A 24323-nucleotide genomic window follows, 5' to 3' on the forward strand; every position below is an offset into this window, starting at 1 on the left:
TCCACGCCACTTTGACATCTTCTTGGGGAAACTCGGCTTGGCGGGCTTCTAAGTACGCCTGGCACTGGCGACGGAAAACATGAACCTTGGAGGCTTCTCCAGAAAACTTGGTTGGTAGCGCTAGGGCAGGGAGACGGGCTCCGCGTTCCTTCAAGCCCCGTATTTCTCCCTCCTGCGTTCGGAGTGTGTCCCGGATCCGATTGAATTCATCTTGGGAAATGGTGTAACTGGGTGGTTGAGCTGGGACGTCCGCTCCGGTTCCTGTAGACATTCTGGCCTTAGGTTGTTTGGTGCTGTGGGTGGCGGAGTCAAACTGTCAGGTCCCTGGCTGCTGGGCACCAATAACCTTACACAGAGGCCAGTCTCTATCTAATATCTTTATTAAAGAAATATATAAAATCAATAAAAACAAGTGAAGAATATAGTTCAGAAGCAGACCTTTCAAATGAGGTCAAATATAGTCCAAAAATGTATTGTCCAATAAATGATATATATTAGAGTTCAAAGTTTTAATCCACTTGACCGAAACACACACTTTGCCAAGCAATAGTGTGGGGAAATAACAGAGTCTTAGAGTCCAATGAAGCTTGACAACAAGGCTGGAAATAAACTTGATTCTTGACTAGGTCCATGACTGGAGACAAGGCAAAACATGAAGCATGAAGCAGGGTCCGTGGTGAAACCGCAAGGCAGGGCAAGGCTTGAAGCTTGATCCGGGAAGCAAGGAACTGGGATTACGGAGTCCACACACGATCTCTCTCCTGAAGGTGATCAATTGACTCCGCAAAGAATCCCTCGCGCCAAACACCTATATTGGGTCTCGTTTTCCCGCCAACAGAACTCTTTCCCTAGAGAACGAGAAGCGAAACCCAACTCTGTCCAGATGTATGACTCCTTAGAATTTCCCAAGGGAAGCAGACCTAATCAGCTTGATGTTTGGCAGCGATTCTTAGACTTCTCCGATTAGCTTCTCTGACTCCCCTTTCTCTAGAATAAGATTCCTTCCTGGGAAACGGAGGGGAGTTCTGCCCAAGGCCTGTTTGGCTGAATTCTTGAGGGCAAACATCAACATCCTGCAGGTGAAGGGACTCCGGCTCTTGCTGAACCGGTGAAAACTGCCACAATAGTACTAGGAACAGGACTACAAGGCCCATGAGTCATCACACTTACCCCCTTCCCCCTCCCTCAAGTATTGCAAAATTAAAAAAAATCCTGAAATCCAATCCCCCCCCCCCCGGGCATTTTGTGTAAGGAGAAAAATATAATGTGAAAAAACAAAGCAGACAAGAAAAGCCCAAAGTTGAAACTTACACAACATAGAGGCAAATGATTGGTGATTTCTGTTTAAAATCTATTTGTGCACACTAAAAGTAATTTTGAAGTTAGATGGGATACAAACTTAATTCTTTGTTTATTTTGAGGTAGTAACCTAACAGTGATCCACACATTTTGTGCTATTTAGGTTCAGATACAATGAGAGTGGCATGATACAATGGGGAGCCCCCAGCAATCAAGTTGATCTGGTATCTGATTTAACAGTATTTTAAATATTCAAGACTTAACTTATTCATCAACTACAAACATATTCTGAAGACTTGGTTAGGAAGGCAACATAAATGTTAAAAATACAGAAAAACCACATCAGAGGTCATAAAAAAACTAAGCAAGCTTCATCCCAATGTGCCTATCATAAAAATACTTAACCAGAATTTAAAAAGACTCTTGTACTTTCTCAAGTTTAGATGTGAAAAGTCAGCCAGGTGCAATTTTGTTGCTTTTTCAGACAGATTTTTATCATGATATCAGATTGTTTTTCTGGCAACTACAAGTCTGAAATAAGTTTCTCCCTGTTCACCCCTAATTCCTCTCTATGCCTACAATGAAATAGAGCTAACGATTTGTATTTTTTAAAGTTGTGGTAGGGGGAATCGGATACTTTATGAAACATTTGGGACTAATTATCCCTTTCTGGAACTTCCCCCCTTTTCTAGGAAAAGCTTACAAATGCTCAAACTTGTAAATCCTTGTGAGCCTCAGTAGTGGCTGTAGAGTTTGCTAGTTTTCTAGGCAACGCTCTATAAAAACCCATATAGTGCCTACTCTCATATTTACAACATCTATCCTCGTTGCATTTTGTAGGAGACACCATCCACTTCCATGGAATACATTATTATGTTACAGTCTTCGAAGTAAAGTTTATCACAAATAACTGTTGAAAAGGTCCTAGTCTATACTCTTCACAACTTCACTGGCTCTGAAAGGCCTAAATACCTTGAAGGGAGTAAATCCTGTCTGATCTTGGAAGCAATGTAGGGTCAATATTGATTAGTACTTAGATGGGGGATCCAACAAAGCATACTGGGTACTGCAGGGCATATTTCAGAGAAAGGAAATGGTAAACCATATCTGAGTATTGATTGCCTAAGAAAACCCTATTAAAGTCATGTCAATGCCATAAGTTGAGCTACTTGTTTTTAAAATTCAATTTTGATTGTAACTGGGGGCCCGTGTACACTCCTATATGTGAAATCTGAGAGAATGCTCATTTCACTGATCTAGTTTGTAACTGTAATTGTCTTTTTTCATTTTCTTCAGGCAACATATCAGGAAATGCATTCTATTGAAAGTTTGGGGATGATTTATTTGCATATTATTTCACTTATCAAACTGCATTGAACTGGATTATATGAATTTACACTGCCATATAATCCAATTCAATGCAGTTAATCTGCATTCTGAAACTGCATTATTTGGCTCCATAGATGGGACCAAAATGATGGTGGGTGGATAGCATGTGGAACTATAAACTATTTTTTAAAAGCAGCTTTCCAAATTTGCAGAGCCCTATCCTCCCAACTGTTACCTGTAAACTAGTAATTGTCTATGCTTAATTACCAACATTTTGGTTTTCTTCTGTCTTGATCAAACAAGATCTTGCAATCAGTTTGTTGTTTTTTAGTTTAGAGTCAGGAAGTGACACAAAGTTTTCTACACTTTTTTCCCAGCCTTATTCCATTCTTCAACTGCAGTACTGGAACTGAGATGTTTATATTAGTGGCCAGATTGACCCAGAAATTAGCAAGACAGAAACTGAACACCAACCATTCCCACACCCACTGAAAAGATCCAGGAGGGACAATAAGCACAATTTATGTTTTTGTATTATAAAAGTAGATTTGCTTACAAATTACTTCTTCATTATCAAATACTTGGTCTGATGCAAGAGAGAAGAGAAAAAAAAATGCATCATGTAGGAAGAGAGTAGGTATGTTAAAACCAGCATGCAGGAAGTCACCATAATGCAAACTAGTACTGAATAAATTTAAGCAACCAAAAACCCTAACAGTTCTACTAGAACAGAGACCATACCCAACTAGCATATTAAGAGTGAATGGGGGAAAGGGCGGCCTCTAATGAAACAAGTAACTACCTCAAATTGTCTCCCCACCCGCCTTGGAAGTATGTGGGACAATTTTGTAATTCTGTTTCTCTCAATCTATTTTAGCCACTGACCAATTGGGGAATTATTTCTTATATACGTCTTGTTTGAAATGTCAAACATGGGAAAACTACCTCCCATGCGCCCTAGGAGGCGTGAAGGGGAGTGGGTGGGAGAAATCAGTTTTTAAATGCTCTTACAAAGTAAAGATTGACCTCCATGGGGACAGCTCTCCAAGAACCCATAGAGTACAAATAATGAGCTTAAGTGCCCCAGTTGCCCACCCAAATGTAGAAGAACTATGTCTAACTATTTAACAGAAATTCCTCTTAAAACTGAAGCATCCACATCTGATGTTTGAAAATGTGGTGTTTCATCCTGGAATTCTACTTATCCTGCTTGCATTGAGAAGACATTTTTTAATGACTGAGCAAACCACTCATCTCAGTCTCTGTTTCCTCAAGCTACACAGTTTTATAACTGGGTAGATTAGTGTGAAATATTACTATATCATGCCTGAAAGCGAAAAAGGAATGCATTTATAGTCCCCAAATCTTTCATTTATCTAACCAATGGTAGAGTTATAAATCAAGCGCTATATCTTCTGTGAATGTTAAACTGGGCCTTTAATATTTCAGGTTTCATCTTTCACATGCACATTGATCAAACATGTCTCCACAGAAATTCTGTAAAATGTAGTTCTCAATCTTGATTTCCCAATAATTTGAAATAAAACATACTTCTGGCCAAATGTGAACATTTTCTGAATAGTCTTTAGAAATCAGTTTACTCTAAATTTAAGCATTCCCATTTATGTCCACTCCTGCCCAAGATGACACATGCCCAAATTGGGACACTGTCCCAAACTGCACTTTTTAGGGCTGCTTCACCCAATCATATTCACAACTTGATATCTAAGAGCCAGAAATCAGTAGAGAACATGTGTTTTCATTTAGATTAACCTATGTTGTGTTTCAGTTACGTTCAGTTTTACTAAAAGAGCACTATTCTTAGCCTGAGAACTGGGAGAGTTATTTCAATCAGTGTAGCAACTAGATAATTAAATGGACTAATAGTTTGAGTCAAGCTGTTTATCCCAGGATCTGTTTATCCCAGGATCTGATCCCAGATTATTATTTTTTGAATCAGATTATATGAATCTACACTGCTAGATAATGTGGGATCAGATCCTGGGATATAGGCTAGTGTAGATCCAGCCTCAGTCAATACACTGCAAGCAAGGAAGTAGCAATACAGGGGCAGCAAAATAATTTGTCTGCCTGAGGTCCAGGGCAAGATGGCACATCTCCTTGCTCTTTGTACAGGTGTTGACCAGAGCACAGTTTCAAGCATGTTTTGACACAGAAACAACAGTATCCTCTACCAAATCAGAGGAGAGCAGCTTCCTCACTCTATTTGCCTAATAGTAGGCTTAGCTCTGCTAGCATTGACACCATTGCAAGTTGAACTTTTAGATCATCCCACAACCTCATCAGACAGGCTGTTTGCCCATTGTATGCCACTTGTTCTCCCTTTTCAGCATGGAGGACATTACACAGCGAGCATGTACTTCTGTGCTGAAAGATGACAATAAGTGGCATGTTGCCTTAGGAGTAATGGGGGAAGCCAGGCAGCGATGCTTGAGGTGGGTGATGCGGGGCATGGATCTCTGAGCATTTGTCCATTCCATATTGTTTTAGCATGAAAAAAAATCCTAGGGGTGTTTGGGAAGCATAGTCCAAAAAGGTAATGCTGAACATGAATATGTACAGGTTAATGTATATACACCATAATCCTTGATCTCTAATCCACAAGGGAGCTAAATCTTGTATAGCTGCCCCTGGAACTTCTCACTCTTTGGGGAAGTGGGGAGCCTGCAACAATATTCTTCAGTTCCAACTTCTCATTCCAAATGTTTGTTCTGTTCTTTGCTTTGGGCCAGATGTGTTTCTATGCCTTCAGAACAGGGTGGGAGATCTCAATAGAGGTCCTATTACATAATGCTGTTTCATGCAGAAATTTGGCACTTATGGTTGCTGTGAAACAACAGCAAAAACTGAAGACCCAATCTTTGAAAAGTCTTGAACTCTTTCAGGTTCCACACAATTAGTAAAGCAGAAACCCTTTCCTAATACTGCCTCTGGAACTGCACTGATTGTTTTCTAAAAACAAATCTATAACACCCTGCTGGAAATTTTGGCACCCAGTCTCCTTGGTCAGTACAGTTTTCTTTTTATTTAATTCTATGTAACCATAGCATTTTATAACACTATACAGTGCTATTTGCCAAAATCAAGTTATAAATTGTAATGGAGGGCAGAACTAGATGCTATGAAAAATGTGGGACTGTAGCTGAAAAATGCCAACTCTTGCCTCGAGCCACAAGGAGAGGCGGGGAAGAAATAAAATTATTATTATTATTATTATTATTATTATTATTATTATTATTGCCTAGTTTTCCTGATCTTCCACACATAACACAGAAATGGTTAAGATCCCAGGGGCAGCTTCCCATGCCACCGCTATAGGGTGCCTTTACATTCAGAAATTATACTGGTAACATTTCCAAGAAGCTTCTGTTAACTTTGCAAAACAGCCCCACATATCCCATGGACAAATTTTTCAAATAGTGTTTGAGATAGCTCATAGCAACATGTTTTGTGGAGGATTCTTTGCTTCTTGCAAGATATCTTGCCTCCAGGCATAAGTGGTTTTAAAAAATTACATCTATATTTTGTGCAAAATATCTCCATGCAAAACTTATTTCTAGTTTTCATACAGAAACATTAAAAAAACAGAACGCGGACAAAGTGGTGGGCATGGACTGGGCAAACCAGGGCTCAAATCCACAGTCACAGAATTCATTTGGTAACTCTGAGCCAGTTACTGTTTCTCAACCAATAAGACAAATATGGACACACATTTGTCTTCTGGGCCTACAACAAAGGATGAGGATGACATAACTTCATTTGCATTTTAATATGAACTGATGTAATTTGCATTTTTCAAACATGAGAAGTGGAATATAATGAACCATTGGATTTTAACTTGTGCTTGAGAAAAAAAAATAGCACCAGGATGTTACAGAAACTGATCTCTATTCTTAACTATGACTAATCATTATCGTCATTCAGTAATCAAGCAGCAATGAAGAAAACAGTGAGGAATAGTGAATGAGTTGGAAAGGTGTGGATTGTAAGAGGGCTTTAGGGTATCTTCTCAACTCAAGGTGGATAGAAGCAGCTGCATCACCTTGCTTTTTCTTTAACTGCTTTTGAAGTGTGCCAAGTCTCACTTGAGTTATATTGTTCAAGGCAGCACTATCAGTCAAATCTAATGTGGCTCCAATCCTATCAGCTGGTCTTCTCAGAGGTCCAGAGTGACCTAAAACAATTTTCAGAAGAATGGCCACAATAACAAGGGAAAAATAATATGGCTTTGGAAACAAATTCATGCACCCCTAATTTGGAATTTTCAAGCCCCTTTCTACTTAAATGTTCAGTTCCGATAAGAGCAAGTTTATCATATCAAAAGGAACACACCTAGAAGTATCTAAATCTTTTGTGGTCTTTGAACTAGAGGCCCAGCTTAAATGGCCGTACCTCCTCTTTCAGCTCTGATTGGCTGGCTTCAGTTAAAAACAAAGCTTTTAAGATGCTTTTATTTCAATTTCGAACATATTTACTGCTATACTTTCACTCAATTTATTTTCCTAATGTTTAAGGTGACAGGATGTTTCTTAAAGTGGTTGTTTACTATTTAGTTATATTTTGTTTTAGAATATATACATTACCTTGCCAGAACTATTATGCCCCCCAAAAGGCTGTTAATTATACACAAATGTCACAGGCAAGACAGCTATATGGTGTTCCAGATTCAGCTGATCTACCTATTAATAAGGATAATATAATTAATAATGATGGAAAAGATGGTGCTCCTTTTCTTGAACCACCACATTTTTTATTCCAGCAAGCTGGAACTCTGGAACTCACAATGTGTGCCCAAAGCTCGCTTTTGCTCTTCTGTTCAAATCCCTTTGGCTCTGTAAGTTTTATTTAACTAAAGACCAGCTCAAAAGTATTTTAAATAAATAAATAAATGCTGACATTACTTTAAGGAACTGGCAAGACTCTAATACAGAAAATAACTAAATAAACATATTGGAAATCTGGTATATTAGTTATTCAAAGTTAGGTAACTCAAACGTTTATAGAGATATTTTCCCAGAGATAGGTAATTCAAGTAGTCTATGCAGAAGTTGTATGGGACTTAAAGTGTTGAATTGTCTAGGCTGCCTTACATGAAACAACAGTTAGAATATTAGTCCTCTGCACAAGAAACTTTAAGAATCATTACCAAAGAAGGCAAGGATTATTGCTGATCCAGGTATGCTTTTCTAGAAACTTTCCTCCAAATGATCTAGGGACAATCTCTTCCCACACCTCTCACCACCATATTTTAAATAATGTTACTCTACCTGATACACAGCTCTGGAGATGCACCATGGTTTAAGCATTAGTCGTACCACCTGCAGATTTCTGAACCGGCAAGTCCCCAGGACCCGCGTAGTCAGGTTCCACACTAGACTATCCCAACTGTAAATCAAGTCTTCAAATCTTAAAAGTACAGCAGCCATGCCAAGCAGCAAGTTGAAAGATCTAGCACTGGTAGTCCTATGTGGTTTGCTGATTTTTAAAAAGTTTTTTTAAAGAACGTCAAGGTTAAAATGTCAAATTAATTTTCCATGAAATAAAAAATGGGGGAAGCTGAAGCCAAAGCAACCCATTTTGTTGGGAGTTGATCTTCAGAGGGATTTGTTTTTCCAGGTTCTCCACAACCAGCTGCAACAGGGACGATTCAGAAATATACTCTGCTGCTACAAAGAGAATTGGAAATCCCCCTCCTTTCTGAATAGGTTGGGGTGTCCTAGATAGGTTCCTTCTCTCTGTTCAGCTCCAAGCAAAGGCACTAAGAAACAAACTTAAACCTAGAGTCATCACTTTAGCCTCCAAAGTACCGGGATTCCTTCCAGAGAGGATGGAAAACAAACGCCTTTCTCCTTCTCTCTCTCTCTCTCTCTGCTTCTCTGCCAACATTCTCAAGACATTCCATTTTTCTGCTTAACTCTTGAAGGTGCAAAGTGCAACCACAGGAGACTAGTTTTGTAGCACACTGTAGAAGATGTGCATCAAGCTATTCTTGTTACGGTGTATCTATCGTGATAGTTATTGTACTTTTGTGGTGGAACTGTCATCTAATCAAAACATTGGTTAGGCTTTGCCATATAATAATAATAATAATAATAATAATAATAATAATAATAATAATAATAATAATAATAATAATAATATAACTTTATTTTTATACCCCGCCTCCATCTCCCCGCAGGGACTCGAGGTGGCTAACATGGGGCCAAGCCCAGATTTCCACAATAACAAAATAAAATACATTCACAATAAAAACATCATTAACATTTAACATTACACAGGTCAAACCAACATTTAGCAAGAATATAATGGTAAGTAAAACCCCCGAATAAAAACAATGGAACAGGTTAAGATAATAAAAAGGCTGGGCAGTGGTGTAAAAAGTGCATGATTAGAATCTAATGAGGTAGATAAAGGTGCTGCAATAGAAAGGAGAATTCAAGGTGGAATAAACAAGGAGAGTAATTACCAAATAAGGGCATAAAGAACAATACATTAGGCCTGATGATGTCAATACTGAGGAGATAATTCTTATGATCAGTTGTTGAAAGCACACGGGAAGAGCCCGGTTTTCAGATCTTTCTTAAAGGCTGCCAGGGTGGGTGCCTTCCTGATCTCCCTGGGGAGGGAGTTCCATAGCCGAGGAGCCACCACGGAGAAGGCCCTCTCCCTCGTCCCCACAAGCTGCGCTTGCAATGGGGGTGGGAGCGAGAGAAGGGCCTCCCCCATTGATCGAAGAGATTGTGCAGGTTCATAGGGGGAAACACGGTCCTGAAGGTAGGCATTTCTCCTGGTCTTGGCATTGTTAAGAGCACATAAGACCTACTGAGAAAGAAAATAGGAATAGCTTTCACTTGATAAGATTTTATAGCAGCAGAACTAGTGTGTTCCTAAAAAATGATTATTCCCACAGACAAATGTACAAAAAGTTCTACATATAGTTCTAACAAAAACGCCAATTGATCAGGGGAAAAAACCCAAGGATGCATGTTTTTAAGAATGATGTATCCATAATAGAAACAAAATGCCACAACTTATTTCTTAATAGATAATGGGAATACGATATGTACTGGGTTGGTTGTCTCAGCCATTATTAACTGTTATATAATAGGAAATTGTTGTTTTCTTTGATATTACCGTTTTTTATTGCTAGCAATGTAGAGGTACTTGTGGAAGTCATGTGCAAACATAATTTGCCTGGTTTGCAGTACTAAGTACTTACACTTAGGATGAATAGCAGACCCTTTTTTCTGGTCTGCTTTGAGCAACAAACTGTCTTGGGTAAGTAGATGGACACAATAACCCTGTCTATGTACTTCTACCCACAAACAAGCCCTACCGAATTTAACTGGATTTATTAAATTGCAAATACACTACGATATCCCAATCATGGTTTGAAAGCTTTCTTGGGATGTGTGAAAAGGAGCTGAAAGGACAGAATATAAAAATACCCGTTACATAAAAGAATAATATTGTTCATTGACCAACTGAAAACTGAAATGAATCTGAGGGGGAAATGGCGTCACATCACTTATTCAGTTGTCACAGAGCCTTATTCTAGTTCAGTAAAAACAATTTTGTCAAACTGTGATTCTCAGGTAAGTGGCTGCTTTTTAAAAACAGGTTGAGGCCCATCTTTTGTTTGGTTTTTCTAAGTGATGAAAACCTTTTAATGAGGAGTTCAAAAAAGCCAACTTCCCAAGCTCTCCAGGGAAAGCTACAGGTAGTTATAAGTCCTGTGTCTTCTAAGAATTATGTGGCTGCTCTTGGATCTTCTTCTTTTCATATTTTTTTATTGAATGGTTTTTCTACTGTGCTTTTGAAAATTCTCCTTTTTTATGTAAAACTTGGGGGAGCGCAACACATGGTCATGAAGATGTGGACAGCAGGAATGGTGTTACATAAAGAAAGCTCGAGCATTTGTACTACAGCTCCTCAGGCTCTTAGAAGCCATTGCTAGATTTGTGTGTCTCTCTATTTTCTCAACCTCTGGACAGTAGTTTTCTAGCATGGCTCTCATTCACAGTCAACTATGCCATTACTTTCAAGTAGCTCTTTATGGCTAGAGATTTGGGAAAGGGAATTGAAATGTTCAATTTTGCTGATAACGATATGCCAGACTCGTCTTGTTTTTGATCCCTGTGTGGTGTTAATTATTCTTACAGCTCTAAACCACAGATTCCTTTTTAAAGATCTAAACTTTCGTTCAAATCTTTCTGCCTTTGATCTTTTTAAAAATAGCTATGGTAGTATGTGATTGAATTTCACTGAAAAAATGTGTATGAATATTCATTCCACATGAGCAGATAATGGCATTTTCATGCTTTATTCTTGCTGCCAGGGAAACAAACCTCAGAAATCTTCTAGAACTCATATGATGGTAATGTGATGGTAACAGGCATGTCCATGCAGCAGCTTTGGGTTTCAGGGGAGGTGGAGGGCAAATGTGGAGGGCCGACTCTGCATAGGTATTTTCATTTCTGTCACAAGGATATGAGAAAGGTCTTGATGGATCAGATCTACCTGCTCCAGTGGGTCTCACTCTTGGCTCTCCAGATGTTGAATCCTACTCTCTGAATCCCTAACAATTGGCTATACCTCTGGGAGGTGAATTCCAATATTTGAAACTCAAGTTTGGGAGCCACTGGTTGCATCCATCCCCTGTATAACCAAATGTTTTTCAGAAAGTCAAGCAGACAGGGCATGCTGTGATGTTAACAGGCATTCTCTGACATTTAGCTCTTGAATCTGGCACTCAAGAGATATACTGCCATTGAACATTGAATGTGCCTTGCTATAATGCCTTGTGAGACCTTCAGCTATCATCTGTCTAACCCAAAGTTTAATGGAGTTATTTGCCTAATTTTGAAAGGGCCCTGGAAACAATCAGTTCAGAATTCTGGAATTTTCTGCTGACAAATCAAAGGGTAGAGAGGAAGAGGGAGAAGTAGGTAGTGGCAGAAAGAGGGGGCGGGGGGAGAGAGAACAGAAATTATGTCATTTCCCCTTTAAATCTGCAATTCACATTATGGAAACACCCTTCAGTGCCACTCCCATGGTCTACAACTATTGGCAACATCTTTGTTTTAGCAGCCTGAAAAGCTACTTATTTTTGCTCTAACTGCATTTGCTTCTAAAGGATCCAGACTTTAATCATTTTGCTGGCCACATTCTTGACCAGAAAAGGACACATTTTCTGGCAGATATGCACTTGTGGTGTCTTCTATCTCATAGGAGCCATCCTGTGTAAGCAGCAGTTTCCTTTCTTGCCCACCATCTCAGATCCAGCAAAAGGGATACTTTCAGAGTACAGAACAAAATAAGTTTCACTGCAGTCACTAGAGGATACTTTGAGTAGATATGTATTAGATGGCACTGCACAAAAGGCTAAGAGTTAAAAGGCTATCCTACCTTCCGCAACCATATTAAAGTGGGCCATGGTGCAGTAGAATAGAAATATATTGGATTATAATACAGAGATCTTCAAAAAAATCTAGGAGTCATTCAAAAGCAAGCACTTCCACATTTTGCCTCTTCTCGGTGTTTTTCTCCCCTTCTATTGTGACCCTATGCTGTTGGACTCATAGAGCCATTATCCATTTTAAGAAAACTGATGCAAGAAATGTGTGAACTTGAGACAGAAACAGAAATTCATGAGAAATAATGTGTATACATGAAACAGGGTATCTCCCAATCCCCGCTAAGCTGCTGAAGTATACATATAAAATAAATATATGGTCTATTTAGGTTCATCCTATGATTTGTGATTTATTATAGTTTGTGATTTCATTATAGAAAAAGAGATACCAACAGTCCCATGAACTTCAAGCATTCTCAGTGCATAAAATTACTTTACAACCCTGGGAAACTATGGGTAGTTACTGACCCTTCTAATTAATTTCTCCACAACAAGATAAGAAAGAACCATTCTTAGAAATATTCCTCCCTACAGACTGTCAACAAGTTGTTATCCAGTGTGATTCCGGGAAACTGTATTATTCAGAAATATCAGTGGAAGTGGTGTGTGACTAAGAATGAAATCTTGGCATCATGATGGATAAAGTTGGCAGCTGTCAAATAGATGAATTCCATATTAGATATAATTAGAAATGGCCATGGTAGTAAAATTGTCAACATTATGGTATTTAATGCAAATATATTGTGTGATTACATATGTGAAATTTGAAAAAAAAAACCCGATCAATTTACATGGCTGCTTTAGATTTCAAGGCGGTGGGGGGGGGGGGGGGGAGACACACGAGCAATCGCTATAGTTAGCTACCATTAAACATTTCCTGAGGCCCTTGGTTGCTCTCTGAATGTCCATGCAGCAGCAGCAGTTTCAGGGGAGGTGGAGGGCAAATGTGGAGGGCTGACTGTGCATGATATGGAATACATTGGCAAAGAGAAGTTGTTCTCTCTCTCATTATATAAGAATCGGAGATAATCCAGTGAGAGTGAAAGAAGGTTATTATAGTACTAATTATCTCTAGAGTGGGCAATTTGGATCCTCCACATCCCCCCCAACCCCTATAATTCCCATCATTCCTAGTCTGAGGAGGGCAATGGTTGTCCAGGCCAACACTACATGAGCATGACAGCCATAACTTCAATTATTTTAAAATATAAATAGGTAATTAATTGGAATTGCTATTATTATTATTATTATTATTATTATTATTATTATTATTATTATTATTTTACTATGCGCCCTGGTGGCAAAGTGCGTAAAGCACTGAGCTGCAGATTGAAAGGTCCCAGATTCAAGCCCTGGAAGCGGTGTGAGTGGCTGCTGTTAGCTCCAGCTCCTGCCAACCTAGCAGTTCGAAAACATGCCAATGTGAGTAGACCAATAGGTACCGCTCCGGCGGGAAGGTAACGGCGCTCCATGCAGTCATGCTGGCCACATGACCTTGGAGGTGTCTACGGACAACGCCGGCTCTTCGGCTTAGAAATGGAGATGAGCACCAACCCCCAGAGTCAGACATGACTGGACTTAACGTCAGGGGAAACCTTTACCTTACTATGCTTATTTAGACCCTGCTTTTTCTCTCCACAAGGCAACTCAAAACACAATTAAGTATATATGGTATTTAAAAATTCAGTAAAAATCCATAAAAAACATAATCAGTGCTAAAAACTACAGCACCCCCTGACTTGATCTTAAAAAAAAAGAAACCCTTCCTCTTTAAAAGCCTGACAGAATAAAAAGGCTTTGATAATGATTACTATCCTGTATGGTGATGTATGATGTCTATGAACAGAGATAGCAATGACTTTGAATACCAATACAGTAGAGTTTTGCTTATGCAACATAAACGGGCCGGCAGAATGTTGGCTAAGCGATAATGTTGGATAATAAGGAGGGATTAAGGAAAAGCCTACTAAACGTCAAATTATGTTATGATTTTGCAAGTTAAGCAGCAAAGCATCATGTTTTACAACAAATCAACAGAAAAAGGAGTTCAATACACAGTAATGTTCTCTAGTAATTACTGTATTTACGAATTTAGCACCAAAACATTGCAATGTATTAAAAACATTGACTACAAAAACATTGACTACTAAAAGGCAGACTGCATTGGATAATCCAGAATGTTGGATAAGTGAAGGTTGGATAAGTTCATGAATAAAATCAAGAAAGGACTATTGTCTTCTTGTCATCCTTGTAAGCTTCTCATAGGCTAGTTACTGTAAAAGTCAGAATGACGACTAGATAGGTCCTTGGTTTTGTTCACTGATAACTTTTCTTATATTATATAAAAATGCATACACATTATAACTGTTCTAAACAGGTTTTGTGATTTAAAGCAGGGTGGGCAGTTCTGGTGGAGAGGGCCACACCAAGATCCCAACACACATACATACAAATCATGGAAAATAAAGGAAATCAAAATTAGAAGTTACTAAATATCCACTGCTCATTATGATTTCTTTTTGGCCATAGGTGTTTCAGAGTTGGGACCCCAAGCCTGGCTCATTTAAATACATCTTCTGTGTACTTTGAGATCTTTAAGTGTAGCAACTCCAGGAAGTAGCCTAAGTTGGCTAGGAGAATATCTTCTAGCACTGGACTATTAAAATTAACCTGAAAATTTGCTGTGAGCCACATTTTCCCTACACATCTTTTCAAGGAACAAACATACAAGTATTTTATCAAGTTAATTTTTAAAAGCATTTGCAATTGTGCTATAAAATGTGTTGCAATGTTTTTCAGTGGGAAATTCTGTGCAGAGACTGATCGGGCCTAAGGACTCTCTCATAGTTGAACACACTGATGATTTTAAATACTGAATATAGGTAATTATACTATAATTTCCAAACATTGATTGGAATAGAAAGGCCACAGCTGAAGAAGCTTGGCCCAGGACAATTCTGGATCTATTAGATGGCATGACTGCTGGCTGTCGGTCAGTGAACCCCAATCCTGCCAGCTCACTTGCTTGGTATTCATGAAATAACAGATATGGTAGCAGAGCCTAGTACTTTTAAACTGGGTGTGGTCCAGATTACCTACATACCCTGAAGTTCCCTTAAGATGACCTATGAAGTTCTACATAGCTCAGGCCCTGGTTTGAAACACTATATTCTTTCACACAAACCTTTCCGTATTTTGAGATGTTTTGAAGAAGCTCATTTTCCTATTCCGCCATCCTCACAGGTACAATTTTGTGGGAACATGGCAAAAAACCTTCCTGGGTGCTGTTTTCAAGTTCTGGTACTCCCTTTTCCGAGAAGCAAGGTTGATACTCTCTTTATTTTTTTGGTGTGCAAGCAAGCAAAAATTTTATTCCCACAGGCTTTTGAGAATTACTTTTTAGGGGAAGCAGGCCTTAACTTATTTGTTTTCATTTTTTAAATATTTACGTTTTTAATAGGATTAATTATATGATGGTTTATTTGCTTGTTTACTTTTGTATGCTGTGCATTTTAACTATGGTTGATTAAACTCTTGTAAGCAGTGTTGAGACTCAGACTGGAAAAGTGGTGGGAAATAGACAGACAAAGACACATATACAGAAGATCTGAACTAGGTATGATGGTCACAGAAGTCCATTATCCCCAAAATGGATCTGGTCCCATAACAAAACTACCATTTGAGGCAATCAATTTTTGTGAAACCCTCATGAAAAATATTCCCTAAACATCACAATCTTTAAGAATGTGGGTGGCAGAGAAGCTGGCTTGAAACCAATTGACTACCACGGTGTGCTTATTAAAACACTACAGAGCTGGACCAGATTGAAACCTTCAGTCTATCCATACAGCCCAATCCCTGACAACCAGCCTATGGCTTTTGTCTAATTTATTCTTCCATTCCTTCTCAAAGCTCAGGAAACCACACAGGTTCTTGAGATTGGGAAGGTTGACATACAGCAAGAAAATGACACCCATTTATTCCTCCACCAACCCTCTTCATGGCAGATCAGGTTCCTCTTATCTATCACCCCCTAACTACACTGTAGTTTTTAGCCTTGACATTTCACTGAGTTCTTATATGCTGCTTGTGATATTATAGGGCATCTCTATGCCCTGAAGAAATGCTCCCTTTCTGATTTTCAGGATGTTTGCATCTATGTGTTCCCGGGTTATTTTCCTGTCTCTTCAGTTAGTAAAAATAATATATACAGACTGCATCTGGATATCACTCGGACCATAGCCTAGGGCATCTGAAAGCATCTGAAAGAATTTGCCCTGAGCAGGATATTCCGAAACTCATGCACACTATGAAAAGCTTATTTGATCATTTTCTTCTAACTTGTTTTGCAGATATTTTTAGCTACTTTGGCAGAATATGACCCCGCAGTAACACTGGGGGGCATTGAATAACTAATACAAAATGTCTTCTGTCCCTAGACAAATGCTAAGGGGTAGATTTGGGACGGGGAGGAAAGGCAGATAAAGGAAGAAAGAGATTGTCTGAAGCAAAAAAGATCAATGTGTCAGATTTCTCGCACATCCCTTGACATTCATATCTCTCTCAAATCTTGTTTATGCCACAGAAGATGCATTTGATTACTACAAGAACAGGGAAAATGAGAACATAATAAATTGCAACTGTTAAGTCATATTTCTACACCAAAATACTCTGAAATAGTTCCAGAAATGTTCTAGAACATTTTATGAAACAATGCTTCTCTTGATGTGATGGAAAAGCAGCCACTGTTGAAAGGACCCTGAACTTAGCAGAAATCTCTCTAGGATCATACGACCCCCAGTATAGCAAAAGTGAGGCATAATTTCCATTATATACAATGTATCTCCATTTCCCTTGGCTTCACTAACACTTTTCTCTCCAATCCTATACAATGTATCCCTCTGCAGCAGCCTCCGCAGCAGCGCAGCGTCAGGATTAAAAACTAATACAGTAAAAGGAAAACTTCTTCTATTCTTTGAGCAGCCAAGACAGACCTCCACTTCTCCCCTATTTCCAATTATGATTTCATATAGAAACTCCACTTGAACCTTATTTTTATTACTTTATTTTATTATTTTATTTTTCCTCCTTTATTTTATGAACTATATGAAATAAAAGGCAAATCAGAATGAACTCATTTAACTTCTTGAGCAATATCAACCATTCCAAGAATCACATAATGTGAAGACAGGAAAGCTTGGAGAAGATAGTGATACTGGGGAATTGGAAGGAAAAAGGAAGAGGGGCTGACTAAGAGCAAGATGGATGGATGGTATCCTTGAAGTGACTGGCTTGACCTTGAGGGAGCTGGGGGTGGTGACAGCCGACAGGGAGCTCTGGTGTGGACTGGTCCATGAGGTCATGAAGAGTTGGAAGCGACTGAACGAATAAACAACAACATCATTCATCTCTCTAGATTCTCATTGGGTGCTTCCAAACAGCCCTTTAATCTGGGAACATTCGCGTTTAAAAAACACAAATGTTCCCGGGTCCTAATCTATACACGCCCCAGAAAGTGCGTGCTTTCTGAGGTGGGTGCACAGATGTGCTCCTGGATCTTTCCGGGAGAACATCTGGACACCTAAAATCCCTCCCCAACCCCCCAAAATCCCTTTTAAAACAAAACAAAAAAAAACCTTACCCAGCCTAAATTAGAGTGATGCCTGTTTTCTATAACATGACTAAGATATTTAAATTCTTTCAGGACCACAAACAGGTGTTCACTACAGAAGACCCAACGCAGCACACAGAGATTTACCACGGACATGTAAGTTAACATATAGTTATAAGTATCTGTTAAAACTGGACTATATAATATAAAGGCTATATAATATATATAATATATTTAACTCAGCACAAGATAAGGGGCTTTCAGCATGTCTATTTTATGTATGGTTGATATTGTCAATGCTCTACATGCAAATATAGTACCAGAGCATTTTGCTTTTTTATTATATGAAGAAAATCTAAAGCAGAGCTCTTCAAAGAATTACTGCAACCTTCTCCAACTAGCAAGGATCAAAGAAGAATATCATATACCTGAGGAAAAGTGACCGAAACTGGGAAAAGCACCTGGGAAACCAGTTGTAATCTACCGCACAGTCTCCAGAACCCACGACTGAACCTAGTCCTTTATAGACAGAATCTACTACTCCACAGTACTCACAGGACCTACAACTGTACTTGATTTTTCAAAGGCTTGATTTTTCCTGGACACCATTGTAGTAGAATTTGGTGCAGTATAAGTGACGTCCATTGGGGTTGTAGGCTACAATAAGAGACTATTTACGTTAAAATTTTATATGAATTCACATATCTGTATGTTGACTGTAATTTGCGATATATTAAGGTTGTCTCGATATAAGTACCATTAGACATAGACGTTATTTACAACCAGATTTAACAAAAATACCATACCTATTGTTGTTTATTTTGCATAGGAATGATGCGCCAGGAGAAGAGGGTGGGCCAGGAGCAATTTTCCTCCCCACCTTTCTCCTGGCGCGTCATTCCTACACACCAGGAGAGCTCCGGCACCACTCTAATGGAGGCTGGGTAAGTTCTTTTAGTTTTAAAAGGGTTTTTTTGGGGGGGTGGGGGTGGGAGAGGGGTTGGGTGTCCTCACCGTTTTCTGGACTAATTTAGTCTGGAAGAATGCAAGACTATTGTCTGAACTGCCCCCTCAAAAGTCCAGAACTTTTGAGGAGCAGTCCAGACAACGGAAGTAGTGGGTTTATCCTGCGCCTTCCAAGAAGGTGCGGAATAAATGCATTAACAAATGTATTCACTACAAAACAGGGTTTTCCTGGTTTGTGGGGAATTAATTCATGTTTCTCTGGGACATCATCTGGATGGTCACCCTTTAATTGTGGGAACTCCCACGTTAAAGGGGCTGTCTTGATGGGCCCATTATTTCTCAGGGATGGACACAACCCTGGAGATCTCCCCACCCCAGGAACCACCTCTGTTTGCCAATTTGGAGGCCCCAAAGCTTCCACACTTGGTTGGGAGGGGATCCCTGGGCACATCATTGCCTCGTATGATGTCCGAAGCACCGGCATTCAAATTGATTTGAACCCGCAGCAGAGAGTTCCACAGATCCATCGCAAAAGGAACAGAGCGGGACCGCAGCAGACTATTATTAAAAGATATTTTTTTCTTCACTTTCCCCTTCCCTGAACTATGTAACAAATCCCCCCAATAAAAGTAGCATACATTTTATAACAGTAACACTCTCTATCTGGTTATTTTGTGTCTTTCCTTGACTCCTTTTTCTTAACATGCAATCCTCCCCCTCCCTCTCACTAACCCGTCCATCCTTTAAACTCTGGCTGAGGCTCCTCCGCCATAGGTTATAATACGGCGGACGATACAAATTGGCTCATATCTTTATAAAAATTACCCCTAGCACGCTCTTCTTTTAGTTCTAGCCCTTCCTAAGGCTCCTGACCCAAAGACCACCAGCGGAACCAAAGTCGGTCCAGTTTAAAGCTTCGGAACAGCTGACTGTCAAAAAGCCGGCTCCGATCGCTCTTTTACAGTCACTGCCACTTCCCGGCTCCCGCGGCGAGCGGATTGCCTCTGCAGGGACACAAGCTACTTCCAGGACTGCTGGTAGTGGACTGCCATCTCCCCTGGAAGAGAAATATAGTTTCCTCAAGGACCAGCCGCGATCCTCCTCCGTTCATCCATTCACCTTCATTCATATGAATGACTGGACTGGAATCAACAGGAATCCCTTCGCTTTGTTATTTCCATAAACCTCCTATTGCCTGAACTGTTTATGAACTTTTCATGAATTGCATGCTTATATGTTTATGAAATATTGGAATCAATTCTTTATTTACTGTCTAGCCAAATGTCACTTGGTCTATAGGTCCCCTGGAAGATTCTCAAATTCATATATTTTCCTTTTTATATATTATATTACAAAAAAGGAAACCGGGTTTACTCTCTGCTTTAAAGCTGGAGGGAATCTGAATTTCCTCCCGGTCCCCTAGGAAATGGGGACCTGAATGTTTACCCATCCCCCCCCCCCCCAGCCTATATTTCCACTCAGAACTCACTCAATTTCACACCAAAAAATACCCTTTTTCATATTCATGCCTATAATTGTCTAGTCTTAAAAACACAACCAGCAGAAGCCACGTTGGACTATTTTTTCTCGGCTCAACAGCTGACTGTCAAACGGAGCCGACTGCTCTTTCCAGGCCTTAGCCCGGACCTTTCTCTCCCCGCGACCCGCGGGATGGGTTTAAGAGATCACCGGCCCATTCTGTGAGCTGTGGATGATGGATCGCTCTCCCTGCCGGGAAGACATAGTTCTCCAAGGACCCTCACCCTCTCTACAGCTGCTAGGAGGGTGCCTGGACGGGCGCCCTCCGCGTTTCATTCACACCTTCATAATTTTATGAATGAGAAGAACACTCTTCCCAAACCTACCCCTGAACTTATGAAATCCTATACTTCCAAAGACTGCAATTCACATGTACCTCTTCCCCATGCTATTTCTATGAATTCCTTCCACCACAGATGAACTCTTTTCCCAATGTATCCGTGAATTTTCATATTCTATGAACCTGGACACCCTCATGAATCACTGTTATATGAATTTCTAATCGTTGGGCTAACTTCATGAATTGTAAAATCATGCTGCTAAAACTCAATTTTTATGGATTTCCACGCTGGGTTCTCCAGATGTTATGAACTTCGTCCTTACCAAGTATTCTCAATTGTCTATGATTCCCCTTTATGTAATGTAACTCGCTTTTATGAATTCTCCCTTATTTCCATGAAATCTATCTATCTGTACTCTTTGGGATCCCCAGAGAATATGTATTTTTCCCAGCATGGTTTATATTTCCACTTTTATTTTAATTTTAATTTTATTTCGTATAATTGTCAAAGCCTGAAATCAAATAGGAAATATTTTGAACTCCACATGAACCCCAGGACTTATCCCATCTCCTATGACCCAGGCTTCCTTCCCCAAAAACAAAGGGATAATCTGCCACCGCTAAAATCCAATCAAATTCAAATTGCATGGACAATATAGGGCTTGAGTCGCCGAATTCGGAGTTTGCTGACCTAAAGGTGATTCGCCCCAAGGCAAACATTGTCATATCTCACCCAAAGGAAAAACCAGGACACCTCAGGAAGGCGCCCTGCAGAGCCTGTCAATATGGCTCATCACCACCCATCTTTGCTTCCATCTCTGACACCCCAAGGCATATCTAAAATCTGTATACGTGACAGAAACCCAGACATCTTTGATTGCTGCCATTAATAAATTAAGCACCCTTTAGAAATCGGTCTAGCAGGACTTAATCCGCTAGTTCCTGTCCCGTCACCTCATTGTTTCGCTAACTCCCGCCTTCTCTTTCCTGATTGGCCCGAATAGAGACAAAAGGCAGCTTCCTATTGGGCCAACGGAGCGAGGCGGGAAACGAAAGCCCGCCTCGTTCAACCTTCTAGCCTATCAACGATCAGATGGGCAGGGAAGCAGGGAGGGAAATTCAAAGGGCTGTCAGACTGAAATTTTGTATAAATATGGCTTTATTTTGATTGTATGGTACTACTAGTAGACCGAATGATCGCTACTAGAGTCCTCTTCAGCTGAATTGCTCAATAAAGACTCCTTGGCGGATTTTCCTTCAACTTTGGCGGACCTTCTTCATTTCGGCTTCAGGTTGTATTGCGGCTCGTAATTCTCCTTTTGGCTTCGCCAAGGTCCATTCTCTCAGGACCGGATCAGGTCTCTCCTTAAGGGCCCGATCCCCTAAACACGGTCGATAACACCTCCACCAATTAGCACTTGCGCCGGGTAAGCCTGCCTCTCCATCTTTCAGAGGCCCAGAAAACGCCAGCCAGCTTTCTGGCTCTAGCCAATTAGGGGAATGGGAGGGAATTTCGGATCATAGTAATGTTAATGTATGGAAACTTATGTATAAGAGTACATTTTGGGTACCCGTTGCTTTGCAAGCATCCCTTCTGAAGATAGAATAAAACTTCTGTCATTTTCCTTCACACTGGTGAGATCCTGATTTCTGATACAAAACATTCATGGTTAGGGGAACTGTCCATGGGTCCTCAAATTTTCGGCTTCAAATGTGCCAAATTTCAGTTCTGTTTTCGAGCTTCAGCTTGGAACATCTGAACAGAGGCAGCTCAATAACAGTACTTGATTAGTCTGTCTAGTGCAGATAGATTGTAAGATTGTAATGTTTTTTCCATGTTTCATGAGAAACTGGCCCCAAGCAAAGAATATGGGTGATAACACTGGAGGGGGAAGTAGAAGTCCTTCAAGTCATGCTTGAAAGTTTGATGATTTATACCACCTGCAAATTATTTCTAGCTTATTTACTGATATACAGTAGAGTCTCACTTATCCAACATAAACGGGCCGGCAGAATGTTGGATAAGCAAATATGTTGGATAATAAGGAAGGATTAAGGAAAAGCCTATTAAACATTAAATTAGGTTATGATTTTACAAATTAAGCACCAAAACATCATGTTAGACAACAAATTTGATAGAAAATTAGTTCAATACAAAATAATGCTATGTAGTAATTACTGTATTTACGAATTTAGCACCAAAATATCACGATTTATTGAAAACATCGACTACAAAAATGTGTTGGAAAATCCAGAATGTTGGATAAGCGAGTGTTGGATAAGTGAAACTCTACTGTATTCAAATATTATAAGGAATACCCCCACCTCATCAGTCACCCTGCTTCTAGACACTTTGTAGTTGTAAAGAAAGAAGAATGAGCTTGTTAAAAGACCAAAATCAATAGCTCACAAAAAGGATTTATGAGCTGAGTTCAAAAATGTATGACTCATTCTTATTTTGGTGATTGCTTGAAATGTCTACCACTTCCCTATCCCTCCTCCCAATGGAATAAGATGTTGAGGAGAAAAATATGCCATTCACTCTGCTTATCTTGATGCACAATGAATGCAAATGCTCTCTCCAGGAGTTGAAACCTAGCTTCCTGTTATTAAGGATGACATCCTAGAATTTAGCAGCAGAAGATCCCTCCCCCGCCCCACTTTTAAAGCCCAACTAGAATGTCTAATGATTTTGCAGTTTGTTTCCTGCTTGCAATTAAGTAGGTCACAGCTGTGAAGCAAAGAGAACAAGAAAATATACTCAAATCACACACAGCTCAAAGCTATCAAATCATTTGCAGCTGAAGGAAATGGCAGCTTGAAACAAGTATCACAATTGCAGGAGTCTAGAATCTTTGGCAAATGAAAGAAATCCTGAGATTATGATAAGGAAGATGATGGTGAAGGATGAGAAATTACAATTTGGCCTAGATAGGATGGTGGTGGTGGTATAAAACAGCAAGTCTGAAATAGTTGATTATCTGAGAAAATAAGATGACCTTGTAAAACGTGGTAAAAGGTAAAGGTAAAGGTTTCCCCTGACGTTAAGTCCAGTCATGACTGACTTTGGGGGATGGTGCTCATCTCCATTTCTAAGCCGAAGAGCCGGCGTTGTCCGTAGACACCTCCAAGGTCATGTGGCCGGCATGGCTGCATGGAGAGCCTTTACCTTCCCGCCGGAGCGGTACCTATTGATCTACTCACATTGGCATGTTTTCGAACTGCTAGGTTGGCAGGAGCTGGAGCTAACAGCGGCCGCTCCCAGAGTTTGAACCTGGCACCTTTCAGTCGCCAGCTCAGTGCTTTAACGCACTTCACCACCAGGGCTCTGTAAAACATGAATCCCTTATAATTCTCTATCTGCTTCTATTACCACAATGCAAGTAGCCAATGCAGCATCTGGTTATCTTTCACAAAGGCTACAGAAACAAAGTTTTCCACATTTCTTTTCTTCTTGAATGGTTGATCCAAAATAGCTAAAAACACTATAGAACTATACATCATTTGTAGAGATCTCTCCAAAAGAAGAGAGCAAGCCAACACTCTGCTGCTAAGTGAAGATGGTTGGGACTCCCTGAGGTAAATAACACCATAGAAAACAGCATGTATCTCTCCTAGATGTGTCATTTTGTGTGAGAAAAGGTTAATTTAAGCTGAGTTGCAAGCTTGAGGCATAGCGATGGCGCCAAACAATTGCTTAGACTTGCCATCCAATCCACATTCTCATGACATCAATTTGGTGCCATATACTGCCCTTGAGTCATAAGAAATTCAGTCCTTGTTCCATAATTCAAGCTCTACACGTTTCTTCTTTCAGTTCCCACTGTACATTACAACATCAGTTCAGATGAACAAACCACTGA

General features: G+C 39.9%; 1 protein-coding gene across 10 annotated transcripts in view; it reads right to left on the reverse strand.

The window, feature by feature from the left end:
* The window catches only part of frmd4a (FERM domain containing 4A), a 485341-nt gene that overhangs the window by 252130 nt on the left and 208888 nt on the right, over window positions 1-24323 (reverse strand). The window contains exon 1 of one of the 10 annotated variants that reach the window (XM_062983555.1): window positions 7917-8675. The exons of 8 other annotated variants lie outside the window; for them this stretch is intronic. In XM_062983555.1, the coding sequence (XP_062839625.1) occupies window positions 7917-8075 (159 nt within the window). In that variant the 5' untranslated portion in view covers window positions 8076-8675. Of the gene's footprint in view, window positions 1-7916; window positions 8676-24323 lie in introns of those variants that run through there. One more of the 10 variants, XM_062983554.1, reaches the window with a different exon arrangement.

The sequence above is a fragment of the Anolis carolinensis genome, chromosome 5 (assembly GCF_035594765.1).
Source record: "Anolis carolinensis isolate JA03-04 chromosome 5, rAnoCar3.1.pri, whole genome shotgun sequence".
Taxonomy (NCBI): domain Eukaryota; kingdom Metazoa; phylum Chordata; class Lepidosauria; order Squamata; family Dactyloidae; genus Anolis; species Anolis carolinensis.